General features: G+C 43.4%; 1 protein-coding gene across 1 annotated transcript in view; it reads right to left on the minus strand.

Moving 5' to 3' along the window:
• Positions 1-22,962, minus strand: part of BRSK2 (BR serine/threonine kinase 2) — a 330,005-nt gene that overhangs the window by 143,246 nt on the left and 163,797 nt on the right. Inside the window, 1 exon segment of the mRNA XM_076344223.1 lies at positions 22,352-22,446. Within this exon segment, the coding sequence (XP_076200338.1) occupies positions 22,352-22,446 (95 nt within the window).

Raw genomic sequence — 22,962 nt, forward strand, 5'->3', positions numbered from 1 at the left:
GAAGATGACAGCTTCTTGCTAAAAAAAGACACACTTGATATTAATCACAAGCAGTTCACATACATGCATTACCCCTAACTCTACTGTCACAATCTCCAGGACTAATTCACAGCTGCTTCATGTTCACTTTGTGTCAGGCTACTTGGCAAAGCAGGCAAAGCACGGTGCGGCTCCTCAGACACTGTGGTAATAAAGACAAGGAATAAATCACCAGGCAAAGCACACGGCATAGCCTGTTTTAAACCTAGGTGATTCAGTATTCCTGCAGTGGCAACTATGGGAAACCCTCAGGAAGAGGTACAACTACAGTCTATACCAAAAGCTCAAACTGACTACAGCCATTTCTGAGTAGGAGAAGCACAAGTACTCTTGCTGCACCACTACCATGTATTTTCTGTAAACAAATGAAATTTATCTGGGCCAATTTGTAGCTGGCACATTAAAACACTATAGCACCTTTTAAGTCTCTTAAAAAATCTGCCTGGTTTTGGACCTCATGATCTGGACATCAGAGAGATTTTCTCAAACATCCTTTCCTATCTCTTAGTCTTAAAAGGAGGAAAAAAAACAAGTCACCTTTCTTTAAACGCACACACAGAGGCTAGACTGCTTAACTGATGCACAACAACCCACAAGTTCTGGAAAATTTAGTGTTGTGCAACCATCAATTTATTCTTCAATACCCTCACACAGTAAAATAAAGTTTTGATTACTCCTCCTGCAAAAAATGTTGTTTGTTATTTTTAAATGCTCATATTCTTGATAAACGATTGGGGAGGGACTCTGGTTTAGGCTTGCTATAAAAAGTGGTCATTACAAAGAGGAGATGTGGGCAAGCCTTTGCTCTCTCTGGATCTCTCAGTTTAGATTAAAAAGCCTGAAGCTAGATCTGGAAGAGAACAGACTAATCCAAGCTGAACTGACCCTAGCAGTGGTAGTGTGGAGAGCATCCTGGGCAAGTGTGAAACACCTGGGACAAAGAGGACCACAAGCAGCAAAGCAGAAGTTACTGGAGTGAAGCAGGAATAATGGAAGTTGCATGAAGACATTTGAGGGAATGAGCATTTGACTTCAGTCTCATTTCACACAGAGAACGTGCGAGAAGATCACTTCACGCTAAGCATCTTTCTTACTAATGTGATGTTTTTTCAGTGTGATACTCTTCTGTATTTGACCATTCCCACTGTCCCCAGTGAGTTGTTTTTATCTCCTTCTGACCCTGCAGAACACCACACAGAAGAGATGCTCTGCACGGCAGACATGAGCACACAACCCTACTGAGGGACACCTTTCTGAAAATGACGTCCAGGTCTGTTCCAAAGTCCACTGAAATCAGCAGAAAGACCTTCTCAGAATTTAGTGAGCTTTGGATCAGGCCTAGACAAAGCCTAAGCTCATTTGGAGAACTAAGAAATTTCCATGCTGGGCAGAGATGTCTCAGCTAGCTCCAAACAAACTGCCTAATGGGCCCAAGCTGAATGCTGCCCTGATATGGCTATAATGTTTCTGTCCCCATATAGGCATGTTCAGAGCTAACTTAGGTGTCTCTGCATGACCCTGTATTGCATCATGTAGACATACCCTAGCTGCATTGTTGTTTTCTTTTTGAAATTATAGCAGCAGCAACAGAACAGGCAGTTTACAATTATAGGATTATTTCTTATTAATATTTGCCCCTTTAGGGTTTGGCATCTTCAACAACCATATATGAAAATGGGTTGAAAAGACTGCATGAAAATTCTCCTTTAGGACTCAGCTGACCCAAATACACAGTTCTCTTGCTCTGAATTCCCCTATATGGTGCAGGGAGACAAACTGCTCTGTTTTCTCTCGCGCGCCTTTTTTTCTTTTTCCCCTTCCATAATGCTGCATTGCAGGACCGAATTTTCTGATTATCATGCAGTATCTTATTTTGATTGTCCTTTCCCCAAATTAAATGATTCTGGTACTCTCAGGACAATCGGGAAAGATCTGTCTCCTGGTCCAAGGGGGTAGGTAATGCCTTTCTGTAGCATACGAAAAGTCAGAAAAGTGGTTGCACTTCAGGGCGCTGCCAACATGACTGTATCAGACAGTGGCATGACAACATGTGACTAAAAAAAGCTGTGACCACAGAAACCCCTACTGTTGATGCAGTGACAGCATGAAAACACAATTTTCACTGGTTTAGCTTGCCTTGCGTAGGGTGAGGGTAGCTAGTAAGGCTGTATTCCCTACAGCAGTTCTGTGCTGGTATTCCATAAGTATATTGACAGTGCGGTTGGCACAGCTTTCAAAAAAAGCTCCTCTTGCTTCATAGACAATTCTGCGTAGCCAAGTGACACAAACAAGGTTTTAACACTTCTATCATCCTTGCAGAGTAAGCACAGCCAAGACAGAAGGAGTAATATCTATTTTGGTTCCTGTATCATCAAGAAAGCTAATCAAATAACCTTCAGGTGTAGAAGCTTTACCTTCAGGTATCTTTACCAACTAAGTGAGTTTCTGAAACTAGCAATTAGAAAATCCTTTTTCTCACTTGCAAGCTTGGACATACTTGATCTACAAGCCATGGAGAGAAAAAACAAACAGGAAAACCTAAATGCCATTGGTTTTTACAGACACATTTAGAAGCAGAGTCATACTGCAAAACTGGCTCTTCCAGCTCCTCAGGAAACCTGCACAAGCATTTAACAACTGCAAGAACATTCAAGGTCAAAGGCAAGCTCTTTTGGAGATAAGTTACCTTCTAGCTATAGTGCTAAACTCTGCAAGGTAGAGCCTGTATTGCAGATGAGATGACTGGGAGATCCCTAAATCAAATAGCAAGCTCTATGAACAATGTACATAAATAAGAGCTTTATTGAGCCCTGTGTCTGAAATTCATACACAACAGGAGAACTGGAATGGGAAAGCTGGTCATTGCTCTGCTTCGATGAATCGCTATACATCAGCACCAAGCCTACTCTTCTCATTTCAGCAAAGTACACTTACTCTAGGCTTTCAAGACCTCAAAGCAACTGAAGGATAGAAAAGCACACAACCCCACATCAGTATAGAAAAGGAGGAAAAGGCAGCACTAGTTATAATTTACTTCCACCAAGCTAACTCTTTGCTGGATCCTTATTGCAAGAGCTTTACCAAAATGCTAGAAGAGCATGAGGAGAACAGTCCTTAACACTGTGTTTACTGCCCATGTATCCACATGATTCTGGCTGAAACTCCTGAAGTCCCATCTCAGCATGTTTCAAGATCCGTAAAAAGGCAGAAGGTATCTGAGAGGTAAGAGCTTTGAGGTCTCAAAGTGCTGGGCTGATGTCTCACAGCAGTGTAGGGTACTGCTCCTTCTCCAGCTCGAGCTCAGGACTTCACCAAAACAGAAAGTACTGTCCTATAATAACATAAAGAGTGGCTGCAGACAGCAGGAAGCTCTGCAGATAAAAAACCCAACTACCTGTTTTCAGCATCTGCTTTGTTTTGTTTTCCTATGACAAGATATATTGGGCCAGACTGCGAGTTATGCAACCTACAGTTACTCAGCTGTCGACCGGCTTCAGCTGAAAACAACCACAGCAGAGACTTCCCAAGCTACTTAACACCATTCAGAAACAGAGCCCTGGGATACAACAGAATGGAAGGGACTGGTCTGAGGTTAGTAAATGAGGAGGGAATGCAACAAATTAAGGAAAATTCACTACAGGTAAATGAATGGTAATGAAACCTTAGAAGAGCATAGTTTTCCACAACACTGGGAGTCTTAGCTGAGATGGGACTGCCGCATGAAGCCCAAGAAGGAAAAAAGGCTTCTGGTAGCCCAGTTAGTCACTCACGGTATTTCTGACATTGTTGTGACATGAAGAACTACTTGGAAAGTCTGATAGGTTATTTGCACAAAAAAAAAAAAAAGCTAGCAGAAAAGGATGAAACAGTCTGTCAATTAAGTATATAATTTGTTCAACTTGAAATGGAAGGAGAATGAAAAGGAAAATCATGGAAATTAGCTGTGGATGTGCTATCAGACTACAACCAGAGTCCAGGGTGAGACAGGGAGCAGATTATTCCTGTTTCTCATGCAGATATGAATACTGTAACAAAGCCATTTCAACTTGACTGGCATCTTGCTCTCCAAAATCAAGGCAAAAAGCAATCTCCTCCTGCTTCAAACCTGAAACATGCACGGTCTTTCCACCAGCAGCTCCAAGTTTTCTGAAGAAACAAACAGTTTATAATGCTGCAGCCTAGGAGTCCTAACGTGCAAACAGAAAACTGGCCCCATTTTCTACTCGTGCTAATTCATCACCATAGGGAATAATAAAGAAATGCAGTGCACTTGCAGATACTTAAGACAAGTTTGATTGCAGGACTGGGGAAATGCAAAAGCATGGGAAGAGAAAGACACACAGAACATAAGGTTCAGAGGCTAAACTGTTCCGGTAAGAAGAAAGTTTAGCCTTTGTCTATGATTAAGTGGTTGATTCTGCAAAGCCGGGCAGGTATCAAGAACTGGTTAATTGAGGGCAACAGAGAGTTAGAGTACAAAGTGAAAACAGAACAGTCAAGGGGAGAAAAACAGCTGCCACACAGTCTGTTTTCCCTTAGGGTTTCTAGTTATCATTTGAAGATAAATATACTTTTCAACTAACCTATTCTGTGGAGCTAATTCCCTGGAAGTGCTGGGAATCCACTAATACTGTTGCCTAATATGTTCAGGAGTTGATAGGTCTGTACCTGTGTAGTGTCCTTTCAGATTTTGTACCTAGTCAAAGTAACACAGCAGTGATGAAAGCATTGTATGCATATATTTACCCATCCCTCATAGCAGATGGCCAGCAGACATCCCAAAGCAAGTGCTAGACTTATCAGGACGTGTGTAATACTGAAGAGGAATTAAAGGCAGGTTCCTATACAAAGAGCAGAAAAACCTGCCACCTTAGGTTTTTCAGCTGTGGACGGCTGAAGGACAACAGCCCTTATGATAAAATAATGTGATCTTTGCTGCCTCCAAAGTTTGCTTTTCACGAGGCAGCCACACGTTCTCCCCAGGAACTGAAGCTATATAGATAGCATCAGGTATAATATGCTGGGTATGTTTTATACTGCAGTATATTTTGGGAGTCAAAGTACTGTCCATGTTACCTGCATACTTCTTTTTCAAAGGCATAATTTCTAAAGTATACGTACACATTTACAAACAACTGATTAAAACTTATTCCAGTTCTACTCTGGTTTTCTGATCTATATATTTTTGTGACTGCACTGTACCAGCAGATCCATTGCGTGAATTAAAGTCTATGGGAAGAGACTAACTTACAAACCCATGCAGTCCATGCCCTTTGGTGCTTTGCGTGAGACGTCAAGATCCCACAGAAACCTCTGTGTTTCTTCTCACATCACTGTGGCATGCACAGAGAGGGAGGTGCCCAGAAGCAAAGAACATTTAACGTAATGACTCAGATGGGTGGTCAGCAGTTTAAACCAGCCACTTGATGATACTGTAATGAGGATTCAGTTTAACAGTTGTTCTGCATGCACAGAAATCCCGCCCCCATCCCCAGGAAATAACTTAAAAATAAAACACAAATCAAATCATCTGTTTGAGAAGGAGGAGGTTACGGCTCGGAAAATGCACAAAATGGGTGGAGCAAAAACACCTATGGGTAAGTAAAAATTATTTCTCATAGCAAGAGGATCAGGGAGCCTCTGCGCTTTATCTCAGGGATAAATATATATGCATTAAATCTATGTTAAATTCTGTATTCAGTCATACTGAAGGTCACAGAGCTGGTATCAGACCATTAGACATGATGGCAGGATTGTGTGGCATCTTATTTCAGGTTAAGAATGCACACAAAATAGACCCTAGTTTTGTTTAAGTTCCATAAGCTTTTGGAAAAAAAGGCAAATGAACAGCTCTTAAGGCATATGGGTATTAGTAGACCACAGCTAAAGGTTGAACTGAGATCTGAGGGTACAGAACTACCAGAGGGGTTATAACTACAGTAGCTGTAAAAAAGGATGGCTGTAAGGTAGTCTGAAGAGAGGTACATAGAGGACCCAGAATCAAAACAGGAGAAGAAAAATGTATTTGCAGTAGTAGCAGACAGTTATAGCAATGGGGAGGAAGAAATTAAGGATGATACAAATGGTATTACTGTTCAAAAGATGTGTAAAAATAAGGGGAGAGAAACCAAGCATCTCTAACTGGACCTACACCTGGAAAACAAGTGGAAGAGAAACAGAAACTGTAATGAAAGGGACAGCTGGAGAGATGATATCAGAGGATGGAGGTCAAGCCTCTGTGAGAACCAGCGATTTGAGAGAGAAATGAAAGAGTCAGAAATAGCTAAGACCTCTTTAGAAGTGCAGTGAAGGTATGTCAGTATGTTCATTATTTCATCTATCATCTGCTAGTTGATCCTCAAATTATAGTTACAGAACTATATATTTAAAATTTGATTTATATCTAACACTTAAATCACAGAAATTCAGTAATCATGTCCTTTATTCCAGCCCAGTGCATTTATGATTCCACTTCCAGTGTTCCCTCCTACAGATTGCTGAGATCTCCTCTCAAGACTCCAGGCGGGCTCTAAGAAAGCATTCCTCCTTTGCTTGCTAATGTGGTTGCTCTCCTGTTGGTATTCAAACCACAGATGAGGTGCAGTCATTACCATGAGTTACTTTAGGCTGCTTAAGCCTCAGAGTCCCCTCAGTAAAGCAGCCTTTGAACCAGAGTCCTAAACCCTCTTCATGCTGCTGCTGTAATGTTTATTTTCACCTGCTGAGACCCCCATTCTTTGTATGCTAGTCTGATTCTCAGTTTTACTCATCAATTTTGTTTCTGCTGCCCCTTTTCATACTAAATTTTCCTGACATGGCTCGTAATTTCACTGACTGGTTGTTCCTACCATGAGGCTGCAGCATTCAGTACTGTCTCCACAGTTCTCTGAGGCATTAAGTTTTTCTTCCAACTCCTATAGATTTTTTTTTAACTGTTCTAAGTCTTTATTTGATGACTGACACAAGTTTATTCATTACTGAACACAATAGCCATGATAGCTGGCCAATCTCTCTCCTCATATCTGCACTGGGTTTCAGGTTAGACATTGCGGACGAATTAAATCACTAAGAGTGTAATGTAGCACTGGAACAGGCTGTCCAGAGAGGCTGATGAATCTCAATCCCTTAAGGTTTTCAAAACCAAGCTATACAAAGCCATGGCTGACCCATGTCAACAGTAGTCCTTCTTTGAGTGGGAAGATGGACTACGTAAACACACAGAGGTCCCTTCCAACCCTTATTTCTATGTTTCTACACATTTGTCCAATATTTCACTCCTGTACCCTGTAACAATCTGGCTATCTTAGATTTCTTTGTCCTTGATACCTCCCCTCTTCCTCAAGCAGTATGTCATCAGCTCCAGCCTTGACATTTGAGAGTCCGAACATTGGTTCAATTTGTATTGTGATGCATCTGCAGCCAAATGGATGCAGAGAGACATTGAATCATTGGTATATGCCAAAAAATGGGTGACAGGTTACCAGTGACAGGATGGCTCAATAAACTGTATGCTCTCTTGGTACACAAGCAGCAAGTGGCTGTTACGCAGCACTGAGCAGATACCATGTCCTCAGTTGCTGGTAATTGGTACCGCTCTCTCCTCAATTCTAAGCAAAGCAGTTTTCAGCAGTGCTTTTACCTAAAAGTGTTCTCACCACTATTGGCCTTGCTCAGCCATGCAGGAGGGCAAGGGCACCTTTCCTCTCAAAAATGAAGGCTTTAAGGTTAACAGATCTCTGAGAGTTTTTTTACTGTTATAGGCAGTATTTAGATATGTTTCTACCTGTTGCTGGATTTCCATGTCAGTCCCTGTGAAATACATCTTCTTATTCTGCTAGGCTACTGGGCAGGGCCCAGATGCCTTGTCTCTTATATTGGGGATATTCTGGTACTATAAAGCAATCAAATCTACAATTTGCACTGCACTGCTGCCCAGAAGGGGTTTGGTACTCTTAGGTATCCCCACAAGACTAATCCCTAATCCAAGTTCCCCTGTGGCTGCTAAACTCACAACTTACACCCCTCTATGAAAAAGTAGTAAAAACACGACCCCAGATGACTGTGAGAACAGCTGTGTGCCACTCTGTCCTGTGGCCAATGATCTTACCCATTTGTTCTTAAGTAAATATTATTATTTTCTGGATTTGATAAATCAGGGATTGATTTAAGAGGTGGAAATGAGGATAAAATGAATCCATAATACCGAGAGGGTAATATGCACTCTCTTACTGTGTGCATCTTCCCTTTCTGCTTTGAAAGTGCTGTAGTGGATGGTGAGGGACAACAGAAGGTTAGCAAAGGACAGAAGGGATTTAGGAAGGAAATTCAGGGACAGCTGAGGGAGCAGGAGTGAAGAGAGGAAATTCATCAAAGAAAAGCAATAAGAACATTAGACTGAGGGGATTTATTTCAGGGTATTAGGAAGGAAATATAAGAAGAAAAATCTCTAAAAAATAACTTTATGCTGAAGTATTTCACAGCTGGGGGAAATTATTCTGCCTCTATTGACAGCAAGTTCTTTCTGCTGGACCATCTCCACACACATGAGTCTAGACACACACACCAGATTTTTGCCCACAGAGCAATAGTAAATTCCAGTCTATTACAAGGATCCACAGTGACAGGTTTCTGACAGACAGTGTGACCAGACTTCCAGAACACTGCAAAATGTAATCTATTAGCAATTCTCACAGGACAACTATATGTGTGTATCATGACTTGAAAATCTGCTTCAGGTACAATGGAGAAAACTAGTAACATAATCCCCATCTCCTGGTACATTTGTTATGACAGCTTTTGCGTATTCTGGTGACTCTTCTTCATTTTAGATCTTCTAGCCTTGGTTACTTACTGATATAGAGCTGTACAGAAGGGTACAACAACCTATTAGGAACTGGAGGAATTTAATGGGGTATGCCCCATTAAAAGACAGGAGCATTCCTTATGAACAGACTTGAGATGAAACTAGGTGTTGCTGTCTTTTTTATACACGTTGCTATTATTTATTTCCTGTAGTTAGGCCTGCATCTGAGAGATACAGATGATAAAGAATGTTTTAGGTTTCCTGTTGCTCCAGGAGACAGAAAGTAGAAAAAAATACAGAGCTGCACTCTGTTGTGTTACACCTTGCACCAGTGACATTGCCTCACCACTTTTCTACTGAATGTACAGAAGAGGAGGTACTTGTCAGAGCGGCAAGAGATATAAGAATGTTTCTGCCTGTGGTACATGCCAGGAACAGGAACAAGTGATCATGTTTCTTAGGCCAGATCCTCCTTTTTGAGAGTTGACAGCTGTTCGCCCCTACCTTACCAAAATGTTCTAAAACAAGACTTTAAATGTGTTAATTTTAGCATAATCTGGAGTATCAGTCCCAAATTTCCAGAAAGGACAATGATTTTGGTTGCCTGACTGACTTTTCACCAAGCATTCTTGAAAAACCCAGCCTGCACCCCAGAATTTCTTGCCACTTTCAAAAGTCCCTATTTCCACCAGGGGCAATGCATGATAACATAACAGAGATGTTACTGAGCAATCGTTAAACGCTGAGAGACTGCAACAGATACAGAAGTTCAACATTAAACTCAATCTCTCCTTCCCTATGGTTTGTAGAGAATTAAGGTAACATTTCTATTATACCTCACAGCACAAAGCCATTGCTGGTGCCTCCCCATGCAGCTGCAGAGCATACCATATTATATTACACTGCAAGGTTCAAGAATACCAGGTGTTCTGACAAACCAGTGATTGCTTCTCCCACATCTGAGCAATATCAACCACGCCATGACTGCAATTTTGTCACTGCGTGGTAGCTGGACTGCTAGAGCACGGGCTTGAGCTCTCTTAGTATTAGCATACATGGAAGATTCTCTTGGAGTTGGACAAGAAACACCATTTTGAACTAAAACTCTGAAATCTCCTCTATGTGTGGTGTGTGCATCACGGGAGGACAGCAGGGGAATGCGAACAATGGTTTATTGCTATGGGAGTGCTCTTCAAGAACAGACCAGCATATTAAATACATGCTAACCGTGGATTCAGCATCTCAGGATGACAGAAGGCAAGGCAGTGAGTTCAAAGATAGCACCTGGTAAAGGAGGAAATGCCCAAATATCTAAAAACTTATCACTACAGAGAGATCAACATGCTCTAACAGCAGCAAAGCAAACCCATGGCATATTGTATCCAGCTCCATCTGACAGTGCTGGAACTAACAGGTAATTGCACTGGGATTGAGCCTTCCCAGATTCTCCTAAATTTGTGCCAACTACTTAATAGCACGAACTGCAGGGACAGACCGAGTGAGGCCTGGTTTACACTTAACAAATGATCAGCAAAATGTTCATGTTGGATAGAAGAATGCAAAACAAACAAAAAGAGCCTGCATCCCCTAACTGACAGTGCAATGCCAGCCCTTGGCTCTCAGTTGTACTAGTTAAATATCCATTAGGTGACACATTTTGTCTGAGCTGGGAAACTCATAAGCTATACAGGGCTAAGAAACACTTCTTAACAGAGAGGTACTGCTGGTGTACAAGGCACCACCCAGTTGTTTCAGCAAAAATTTAAGATAACCTTTGACCAAAGTCTTTGCGCAAATGGCTTGCCTGCTATATACAGGGATGGACTACATCCCTTAATTGGAATGAATCAGTATATTGATGTTTATGGTGCTTATTCTACACAATAGATGCAGGGTCAAATACCTGAGCCAATTCTGGTCTCAGTCAATCTACGTAAGGATTGATGTCCCATTATGCTAGAGTTCTTCTGATGTAATGATGGTTCTTTTTCCAGGAGCAAAGAAAAAAGAATTAAAAGGTTTCCAGACAAGATGCTGGAATGTGAAATACAAACCAGTGTAAAATGGAGTCAGAAGTCTTTTTATCTGCAATGCAGAAAAAAAAGAGTTTAAGATAGAAAAGAAAATATACAGCAACCTAAACCACACTTGCCAATTGGTCCTTAATGAAATCACCCTGCAAAGCACAGGCTGTGTTGCAGCGCTGAGATCCCAGCATCTTCCTCCTCCTAAACTGTTTACAAGCTTTTGCAATGACACTGAGCAAACACTGGCATAGCAGGATCATGAAAACAGGATATAATACTCTCTAAAAAACCCAGAATACATCCTGGCACAATGCACATTCATTCAATTCCAGCATGGGTGGTGGGTGAGGAATGATTTATAAAATCCTACACTGTTGCTCTGCTGCTTATAGATATGGGTTTCAAATGGGTTGGTCAATATTGCATTCACACTGCTGACTGCATCTGAGTTTCACTCTGAGTCTTGCTCTCAGTCCAGGAAGAAATTGTGTGAGCAAAGAAAATTATTTTTAATCAGGAGCTGTATAACGGTGTTTACACGGCACTGGGCCTGCTGGCGACAGATGGAGTTCAGCTGTCTGACAGGGGGAAAAGGATCCTCGCCCATGAATTGGCAGGGCTCATCCAGAGGGCTTTAAACTAGGTTTGAAGGGGGAAGGGGATAAAACCAGGCTCACTAGAGATGAGCCTAGGGGTGGCGTGCCGATGCCAGGGGCGAAATCAATAGCCCAGCTCAAGTGCATCTACACCAATGCACGCAGCATGGGCGGCAAACAGGAGGAGCTGGAAGCCATTGTGCAGCGGGATAGCTATGACTTAGTCACCATCACAGAAAAATGGTGGGGTGACTCTCACAATTGAAGTGCTGCAATGGATGGCTATAAACTCTTCAGAAGGGACAGGCGAGGAAGGAGAGGCGGTGGGGTGGCTCTGTATGTTAGGGAGTGTTTCGATTGTCTAGAGCTCAACGATTGTCATGATGCTAAGGTTGAGTGTTTATGGGTAAGGATGAGGAGGAAGGCCAACGAGGCAGATATCCTGCTGGGAGTCTGTTATAGACCACCTAACCAGGATGAAGAGGCAGATGAAGCGTTCTACAAGCGGCTGGCAGAAGTCTCACAATCGCTAGCCCTTGTTCTCGTGGGGGACTTCAACTTCCCAGACGTCTGCTGGAAATACAACACGGCAGAGAGGAAACAGTCTAGGAGGTTCCTGGAGTGTGTGGAAGACAACTTCCTGACACAGCTGGTAAGTGAGCCTACCAGGGGAGGTGCCTCGCTCGACCTGCTGTTTACAAACAGAGAAGGACTGGTGGGAGATGTGGTGGTCGGAGGCCGTCTTGGGCTTAGCGACCATGAAATGACAGAATTCTCAATTCTTGGTGAAGCAAGGAGGGGGGCCAGCAAAACCTCAACTTCCGGTTGAGGGCAGACTTTGACCTGTTCAGGACGCTGGTTGAGAGAGTCCCTTGGGAGACAGTCCTGAAGGGCAAAGGGGTCCAGGAAGGCTGGATGTTCTTCAAGACGGAAGTCTTAAAGGCGCAGGAGCAGGCTGTCCCTGTACGCCGTAAGAAGAACGGGCGGGGGAAGACGACCGGCCTGGCTGAACGGGGAGCTCTTGCTGGGACTCAGGAAAAAAAGGAGAGTTTACCGCTTGTGGAAGAAGGGGCAGGCAACTCAAGAAGAGTACAGGGATCTCGTTAGGTCATGCAGAGAAGAAATGAGAAAGGCAAAAGCCCAGCTAGAACGCAATCTGGCCGCTGTCGTTAAAGACAACAAAAAAAGTTTTTACAAATATATTAATGACAAGAAGAGAGCCAAGGAGAATCTCCTTCCTTCATTGGATGCGGGGGGGAACATTGTCACCGAGGATGAGGAAAAGGCTGAGGTACTCAATGCCTTCTTCGCCTCAGTCTTTAACAGTCAGACCAGTTATCCTCAGGGTACTTGGCCCCCCAAGCTGGAAGACAGGGACGGCGAGGAGGATGAACCCCCCATAATCCAAGAGGAAGCAGTTAACGACCTGCTACACCACCTGGATGCTCACAAGCCTATGGGGCCGGATGGGATCCACCCGAGAGTGCTGAGGGAGCTGGCGGAGGAGCTCACCAAGCCACTCTCCATCATTTATCAGCAGTCCTGGTTAACGGGGGAGGTCCCGGACGACTGGAGGCTTGCCAATGTGATCCCTATCTACAAGAAGGGCCGGAAGGAGGATCCGGGGAACTACAGGCCTGTCAGCCTGACCTCGGTGCCGGGGAAGATGATGGAGCGGTTCATCTTGAGGGCGCTCACAAGGCATGAGCGGGACAACCAGGGGATCAGGCCCAGCCAGCATGGGTTCATGAAAGGCAGGTCCTGCTTGACCAGCCTGATCTCCTTCTATGACCAGGTGACCCGCCTAGTGGATGAGGGAAAGGCTGTGGATGTGGTCTACCTGGATTTCAGTAAGGCCTTTGACACTGTCTCCCACAGCATTCTCCTAGAGAAGCTGGCGGCTCACGGCTTAGACAGGTGGACTCTGCGCTGGGTAAAAAACTGGCTGGACGGCCGGGCCCAGGGAGTTGTGGTGAATGGAGTTAAATCCAGTCGGCGGCCGGTCACGAGCGGTGTTCCCCAGGGCTCAGTACTGGGGCCGGTCTTGTTCAATATCTTTATCAATGATCTGGCTGAGGGGATTGAGTGCTCCCTCAGTAAGTTTGCAGACGACACCAAGTTGGGCGGGAGTGTTGATCTGCTCGAGGGTAGGAAGGCTCTGCAGAGGGACCTGGACAGGCTGGATCGATGGGCCGAGGCCAACTGTATGAGGTTCAACAAGGCCAAGTGCCGGGTCCTGCACTTCGGCCACAACAACCCCATGCAGTGGTACAGGCTTGGGGAAGAGTGGCTGGAAAGCTGCCTGGCGGAAAAGGACCTGGGGGTGTTGGTCAACAGCCGGCTGAACATGAGCCGGCAGTGTGCCCAGGCAGCCAAGAAGGCCAATGGCATCCTGGCCTGTATCAGAAATAGCGTGGCCAGCAGGAGTAGGGAAGTGATCGTGCCCCTGTACTTGGTGCTGGTGAGGCCGCACCTCGAATACTGTGTTCAGTTTTGGGCCCCCCACTACAAGAAGGACGTTGAGGTGCTGGAGCGTGTCCAGAGAAGGGCAACGAGGCTGGTGAGGGGTCTGGAGAACAAGTCTTATGAGGAGCGGCTGAGGGAACTGGGGTTGTTTAGCCTGGAGAAAAGGAGGCTGAGGGGAGACCTCATCGCTCTCTACAACTACCTGAAAGGAGGTTGTAGCGAGGTGGGTGTTGGTCTCTTCTCCCAAGTAACTAGCGATAGGACAAGAGGAAGTGGCCTCAAGTTGCGCCAGGGGAGGTTTAGATTGGACATGAGGAAAAATTTCTTTACTGAAAGAGTGGTTAAACATTGGAACAGGCTGCCCAGGGAAGTGGTGGAGTCACCATCCCTGGAAGTATTTAAAAGACATGTAGATGCGGTGCTTAGGGACATGGTTTAGTGGGCATGGTGGTGTTGGGTCGATGGTTGGACTCAATGATCTTAGAGGTCTTTTCCAACCTTGATAATTCTATGATTCTAACTTAAAAATCTCTCTGTAGTTCAGGTCCGAAAACATGCCCGCCAACTCCTTTTTTGCTTAAAAGCTTTAGGAAGTTATTTTATCCATAATCTAAAATGCATTTCCTATCTGTAAATGTGGCCAATTCTACCTGTGGCTCAACCAGAACCCACTCTCCTGTGGCATCCTCTACTCTCTGCAGACTGGGCTAGGTTTCATCCTCCCTCTCTTCAGACTGATTAGTTAACCACAGAACAGAGCTGGTTGAAGTGTTGGTAGAAAAAGTCAATTAAAAGAGGTTTTAGCTTAAGTCAGATCAAAATCCAATGCTTTTTAGCATTTTTCATCAACCTTCAGTGAGTCAGGAAAAAAAAGAAGTAAAGTTTAGAATGCACCAAAGAACCTGCAGCTCCAGATTGAAAAAAACAATCTCGCCAGACCCATGGTTCACATCTGGAGTTAGCAGAGGCTACAGCTCCAGGTGGCTCTGCTACAGAGACCACCCAGGCTGGGGGATTATGAAGCTTCAGGTTCCCAGACCAAGTGGGTGTCCAGCTAGGCAGAAATTCTGAAAATACTATGGAATCTGACCAGGGGTTACAAGTTCTGGATGCCAGTCTCAAGATTTTCACACTCCACACCCCAACTCTACAAGACTGAACCTGGAAGCTAATCTTCACCTGTGGTTCCCCTTGCCTTTCAGGGAACTCCTACTGGTTGTCCTTCTCAGGAAACTGAGCATCAAGCCTGACAACAGCTGAGGATCCTGGTGCTTTCTGCTATTCCCCCATGTAGCAATGCTTTGTAGGGTCACATCTCTCTAGCTGGGGATGCTGGGAGTGCCCCACAGCTGTGGACTCCTGGAGTCTGTCTCAAGACTTCCTATCTTGGCTTGATAACCTAGGGCTCAGAGGCGGTGGGAGTCCCTGCAGAGGCAGGGCGTTCAGGGTCTCTGCTTTGGAGATGGCAAGCAGGACTCCCTAACAGCCTGCTATGAATCCAGACAGAGTTCAAAAGAAATCTGGTCTTTTATATATTGGGAGTTCACTGAGCAAAGTTATTTCAGAGAAAACATTTTAGTGAATCAGCATCTTTTGATAAAACTAAGCTTTGACAAAGGAAGAGGAGAATTCCCAGAAGCTTCAGTAGAGAAAGCAACGTGAAGTCAAACTAAGGTCTGTCTCACCACAAATGCAAGCATCGTGCAATTACAGTGGAAACAGTTAAAGAGAAAGCTGAACAGAAAGGGTATTTACAGGCTAATTATTGACAGCAGCTTCACAGGGGGATGAGGACTGGATGGCAGAGTACATTTAGACATCTCATCTCTGGAAGCAGTTATCTCCCTATCCAGGCATTATGGTTATGATCAAGTGAAATGAATGGAAAAAGCATTCCTTGACTTTAACTAGCTCTACCCAGGGCTCATGAGGGACATGTATTGCTGTATGACTGAGGCAGCGCATGAGGATGGTAGACTGTATCTATGCGTTTGCACACACAGGGCTGTGGATAGAATGTTTTTGGTACAATAGAGGTTTGAGCCAGACTGCTATAATATAAGTCTGCAGAATTAAAAGTAAGATGGAAAAAATAGGGCCAATTATTTTTATAGCTTGCCCAAATGCCTCAATTGATCACACTAACTTTAGAAAGCAAAAGGCACTGTGCACACTTGACAGGTTTGTTCCTCTGACAGGTACATCATGTGCTCGTGATTCCTGTTTAATTTCCTTCTTTAAGAATACCTCAAACTGTGTTCCTTGTGGGTGTGGTGGAAAGTGGAGGCGGAGAGTGATTCTTCTCTGAAAGAAAATACAATTACCCAACTTCTTTAACGGCTCAAACAGATGACAAGTGAACAGGCTTTCAATGCTCCCCACCAGCTCCAGTTTAAAACAAAACACTCTGCATTATACATTCAGTAACAGATCCCTACTCCCAAATTCCCTATAGCAGAAGGGAGCCAGGGAAAAAAAAAGCCCCTTTTTTTTCCCCCATGTTTTTCATATTGCAAGGTGCTTTTTTATCTCTTTGAACTCAGAAGAGAGACTCACACACATGAAGCTGTGCTGTGCTAACTGGGTTGCTACTGGAATACGAACTAGGGTCACAGAGGCGGGGGGTGAGTGTGTGTTTGTGCACTCATGTTTTTTGATGAGTGCCAATCATCCCTGCAGTTTGTTCACCACCTACACACTGTGAAACATATGCACAGACACACGCACACTTCTAATCTGCTCTCTTCCAGTGCTAAAAGCAGACAAGTGTGTGGTAAGTCTCCAGGTTAAAGATAAACCACAATGAGGGTAAGAGTGTGTGTTTTTAACAAGCACGTGCAGTGAATGAGCAATGGACAATCCATGTAAGTGTGAACATACTCATTTGTACATTGCAACCTGCACGTTCAACAGCAAGTAAAAATACGAGCATCAGAGAGTATGTACATGTTTTGGGGAGATTTAATTTCCTTTATCCTTTCATCTTTTTTTGCCAAGAATACAAGGTCCTCTGGGTTATTCTCCTCTCACAGCAATATGCCAATCAATCAGAAGAATAATAGATGAGTACCAGCAAGTGAGCACAGTGTTTCTTAATCAGGGAGTCCTGGAAAGTTTGACGAATGCTTTAAAACCTTTTCTTTGGGACTTCTGTTTAATAAATGGAAATATTTTCCCTCCTATTTGCTATTTTTAATATGACCATCTCCAAAATCTTGTGTGCCAGCATCCTAGATTAATCTAAACACATTTCACTGGTGAAATCACATGGTCTCGTTTCTTTGTTCATTTGTACCCACTGGCAGGGGTATTCAGTGGGATTCAGCAGCAGCTTAACACCATTTCCACTGCAATCAATAGTAAAACTCCTAAATACTGCAGCTGGAAAACATTAGGCTACTATTGAATACATTAAGAAAAAATTCTGATTTGGTGAAATTCAGGTTTGGTGTTGGTGAGTTTGGCTTCGCTAATGTCAGGGAAACTGCCCTTGTTATGATCAAAGCTGAATTTGAACCAAGTACACTATTAGTCCATTTCTGTCTCTGTCTCAGATTTAACTTCTCCCTGGTATTCAGGTAATGATTTCTGCAGACCAGGCCTCCAGTCAGCAGCTGAGGACAGCTAGGTCAGCCAATATCAGTGTCTTTTGTTTGAAAAGTCTGAAAATGAGGTATTCCAAAGTGAAGATGCTGCTCTCAAGTATTCTCTTCTTTAACTTCGCTTGGGGGAGCCTAAATTTCTACTTCTGCAGATACGTTCCACAAGCACCTCTCTTTATGCTCTAGACAGATATAAGTGACTTTTTACAGATTTCAAGTGTGTGATTACAAATTCACAGCCCCATGGATTTTAAGGCCAGAGAGGCTGTTTCGTTAATCTACTCAGAGCTAATGCATAGCACGGATCAGGAAACCATCTTCAACTACTTCCTGCTGCAAGTCCAGCAGCTGAAGCTGAACTAGGATCTAGGTTTTAGAAAAACACACAGCAGTTTAAGATGAAGTTTAATAGTCTTTCAGGGGAAAAAAACTCACCAGAGCTTTGGGTGGCTTGTTGCAATTAGTAACTTCATCCAGTGGTCAAATAGGCCTAGTATATCTACATTTAATCTGTCTACCTACAGCTTACAACTATTAGTTTCCAATAAGCTTTTTGCTCCCAAGACTGTAAAATCCTCTGTTATCAAATGCCTATCCTCCTTATCAGTATTTACAGACCATGATTAAGTTATGTCTTAACCTTCCCTTTAATAAACTAGGTAGCTTGAGTCCCTTGAGTCTCTCATAAAACATGAGCTCTGATTGTTTACTTACTCCCTCAGATACTGAATTGTGCCCAATTTCTAAACTTTTTCCTTGAATAACGGGCACCTCAACCAGACATGCTGCATTTCAGCAGTTTTTGCAACAAAACAATGACAGTTATTACACGACTTTCTGTAGCAAAAGGGGAAAAGACAGAGAAAAAAGGAAGACATCGCAGAATGGGGGAGAAAAAAAGAACGAAAGGGGTTAAAAAGAGGCAAAATAACAACTGAAAGAAAATGGAGAAGGAAGGAAAGACTCAAAGTAGGACAAGGTAGTAAAGAAATAAGTAGCTATTGAAATAGAAGCTCAGGAAAAAGCAAGAGATGATGAAAAGACCATGCAAAGCAGTGCCTATTTACAAGTATACTTTCATAAGTTGTCCTAGCAGTTCCTGCTACCTATTGCTCCACTCAATTATTTCAGGCAATCAGTGATCATTGCATGATCCTCCCTGCTTAAGAACACACACTACACCTTTGCAGAATCTTTCAGAAGCAGAGCTCATTAGCACCACAAGGCACTAAAACAACCAACCAACCAACCAACCTCCCTGAAGCCCACCAGTCACGTTTCAATCGAGCTCCACAAGAGAAACGTGGAAGGGACTGTGTCTCTTCCCATCCCCCACCCTGGAAATACCTGCCTCCCTTCAAGGCCAGCACTGGAGGACTTGGTCAGAAGAAACAAAAGGCACTTACACACAAAGCACACATATGGAGCTCTGGGCTCCAGTCATCAAGCCTGGGACATCTGTGGCTTTCTCAGGATGCCTGTGTGTTCAAGTAATTAGTCCAAGGCCAGCTGTCACCTTCTCACTCTTCACCCTTTATGCTCCCATTTCTTCTACTACTATTGTCTGTCCAAAGAGTATTTCATCTGATGGATCACCAAGAGAGTTGCTTTTTTGCTGTTGTTTATTCTTTGGAAGGAGGAAGTGGAAGAGAACTGGTGAGGTGGTAAAGAGGAAAGGACTCTTCTGAGTACGTCTCATGAGACACTCAACGTTTCCAAACAAGCTTTTACCACATCAGAGGAAAGATTTGCTTTAACATTTATATCTGAAGTTATAAACTCCAAACGCTTGTGCTGGTACTGAAAATGCAACCATCAATAGTGAACCTGCCTGTTCAGGAAAGCTTACTGCTTTACGGACACATTCAGCTCTGGTATTCTGGGCCTAATTTCCCTCTCAGCAATCCAGAAGTAATTCAGGGAAATTAATGAACCCTATTTCAATCTCAAGACGCTCCCTATAACACACTCCTTTCTGAAATCTTTCTGCCGATTTGTGCTAGAGCAAGCTAGAGGTACTGTGGGAGGCAGGTCTCCACATCAGTGGGAGTTACCGCGGTGCAGCTGAAGAAACCCAGCTGAAGCTTTTATCAGTTGCGTGAAAGCAGGAGCAAGAACAGAACCAGCCCTTCTATTCTCATCTGTGAAATTACATTTGTAGCTTTGCCCCAAAACCAGGCTCCCAAACAGGCCCAAGCTGGAGCTGGGAAATGAACGCCGCTCCCCAGCCTGTGTTTAGTGAGCAAGGGCATGACAAAGCAAAACGTTTGCATGTGCATTGAGCAGCCCTGTCCTTTGACAGGGCAGCAAGCGCTTGGATGATACATTTACCGCAGCTTGCGCTGCATCATGCCTGTCTGTGTATCATCTCCATAGCAGCAGTTCTGCTAATTGAGACCAGCTGCTTCTATTCCAAATTCTTCTCTCCAGAAATATTGATACTACGACGTTATGATTAGAAAGCACTTTACCAAATGCCTCTCAATTCTGCACCGCTCAGATGAAGAGCAACTGCAAAAAGAAGGGACAGTTCCCCGAACATACAGAATAAACCACTGCAAAAACACTGGAGAAATGAAGTCTATAAGAAGCAAGTTAAAACAGAATAACAATGGCAGAGAAAGCAGCCTGCTGTATATGTTTGTGCCTGTCATTTTAGATGTTGAAAGGACCACGAGCAGACTTCTTCCTTATGCTCTAGGATAAATGGCCACAGCACTGCAGTGTTACAGCTTCACGCAGCAGGTGTGCATATTTGTCAGATCCAGTTTTTCTGTCCAAGGATGGATTAAAGCAAAGTCCATCAGTCTGGGCCCAGTTTGGGAGAGTAGCTCTGGTCTTGAATCATTTGGCTCCAGGGACTGTTCTGCACAGCCCACTGGAACTGATAAGCTAGTGGGAAGATTTGCAAAGTAGGAATGCCACCATACCACCATGACTTGGCTTCACTGTTGGCTATTTCCCTGTGGCTGCTGACTCCACGCAGCAAGCTGTCAGCTGGATGCTTGGCAATGGTCACATTGAGATTGCTGAAAGCTGCAAGCATTTTTCCCCTTCGGCCAGGCTGGCTTAAGCTGGCTAACAGTACAGTCAATTCCAAATTCACTTAGAAGTCTCAGGCCCTGTCTGTGACCATCAGACAGAGGGCATTCCTGAAAAGACATCTGGTTACTGAGTTGGGCAAGCCACTTCAACCCCATCTGTTGTTCCAACCTTCTGAGCACAGAGAACAGAATTCTTGAAAGAGAAAATCTCACCAAGAATGGTCTGAAAATGAGAATCACAATACAACACGTGGTTTTCTCCAGAGAAGGATGCTATACAATCTTACAGAAAACACGGCATGCTTCAGCATGCGGCTGTGTAAACAAGGGCCTGACACACCATTTCACTACTCAGATTTCATACTACAACTGATGTAATGCAACATAACTAAAGCAGAGACCACTTTGCTATGCTAAGTGATTTGCCTCCTACTCTGAAAATCAATGAGGTAAATAAAATGTTTTATACAGATACCAGACAGTGTCTCTCAGCAAACAAAATGCTCATGTTTTTTAAAAATATTCCTACTATGTTACTCTGGAAACTATTCAAAGTGTTTAGTCTCATTCAGATTTTACCATTTACACACTTTGTTTGCTTTTGTTGTGTTCCATTCATCCACTGAATCTCCCTTTAAAATTGCAGTTTTCTTACCTATTTCACTTTCTAACTTTTGGTCTATATTAGAAGACTGTTTGAATCCACAGTACTGCAGGAGAGGGAATACGTCAATGAAATTCCAGAAAGGTAAGTCTGAATACATTACAATTGAATACAAACTTTAAGAATCCTTCTCTGAAAAAAATAAAATTACATTGTATGTGTAACATTCACTGACTGCATATTCCTGTAATCTCCATTTTCTTTCTGCTCCCAGTAAGGTTGCTATACTTACTTGTGCTGGAAAACAGCTGACACAGAAGTACATATAAGAAACAGCAGTGTAAAGATATATGCTCCATGTGCTTATAGGGAAGTTACCTTAATAAAGTGCTCTACGCTGCATGCAGACCTGTTAGCGTCATTTGCAGGTGACAGCTTGATGGAATTCTGTTGATTGCAGTGCAGTTGTGTTCCCTCTCATCAAGCTGAATTTAGCCTTTCTAGTCACCAAATCACATGAATAAACTTTTATGCATATATTTATTTTATTTTTAGGTTTCCAAGATCAATCAATGACACTCATGTAAAGAAGACGGCTATCACAAGGCTAGATAAAAAACGAATTAAGCTCTTCTGAACACTACAGTCATTGGGACCACTGGGACAGACACTTTGATGGCTTCCAATGGCACAGCTCTGTGGATTGTTAACAGAATTACAACAGCTTTAAACAGTCACGGACCTTGGCACATCAGATCATAACGAACCCATGCAGCAGAGCAAGCAGTAGGAGTATCCAAACAACAGATTCACCAGCCTCTCTTAAATCTCTTCCTACTGACATATGTACACCTCAGTCTGCAATGTACCGCAACTGTTATGCACTCCTGCAGTAGTAGAAGTCAGATGCCCAACACACATCTGCCCCAGCAGAGAAGCAACAACTCTGCAGCTGACCATTTATTTTGTCCACAAAGCACAGGCATACTCCCATTTAATTTCAGCTGCCCTAGCCTCCCCCATAACTAAATTATTGTTATTATGCTTCGCATAATCCTAGTACTGACAGGGATGTTTGTTATACGTAATTAAAGATATTAATTTTGCATGGAACAGAAGACACAGAGCCAAGAACTTAATTTTTTAAAAAATCTCCCATTAGAAAATTACCTTCATTAGCACCGACTCGCTGAGCTTCTCTCTGTTGACAATTTTTATCGCGACCTTCTGACATGTGACACAGTGAACCCCCAACTTCACAAGTCCTGCAAGAGAAACAGAGCAAAATAGAAAGGAAGAATTGGTTAGAGATAGTCACCGTTGAGATTTTTGCTAATAGTACGCCACCCAGCAGTTGGCAACTTACATGCAAATAAATTTTCACTAGTCCCTCCTCCAGCCAGATAATAAGCTCTTGTGAGTAATGAAGACCCTGCAGCCCACATTGTGACCATTTGGCAGTGAAGCCGCCAACATCCTTAATGCTGCTGCAGTTTCTGCCATTAAAGCTGTATTTTTGTCGAAGCACTGTATTCCAGCTCTCACCACTCAACATGCATTCTACCAGCAAGAAGTAAACTTCTGCCAATTTAACCACACTAGGCTAAGGGCTTTTGCCAACACCTGACATCAATGAAAGCTCAGAAATCAACAAAACTAGATGGTCAAAGAGGTAAGTAACATACATGAAGCATTATCTTCTGCAAAATTTTGACCTAAATCTGCTGACTTGCATGAAAGTACATTGAGATATCTCCCACAAGTGAGTTTAAGATGGTCCC

The sequence above is a fragment of the Aptenodytes patagonicus genome, chromosome 7 (genome assembly GCF_965638725.1).
Source record: "Aptenodytes patagonicus chromosome 7, bAptPat1.pri.cur, whole genome shotgun sequence".
In the NCBI taxonomy this organism is placed as follows: Eukaryota; Metazoa; Chordata; class Aves; order Sphenisciformes; family Spheniscidae; genus Aptenodytes; species Aptenodytes patagonicus.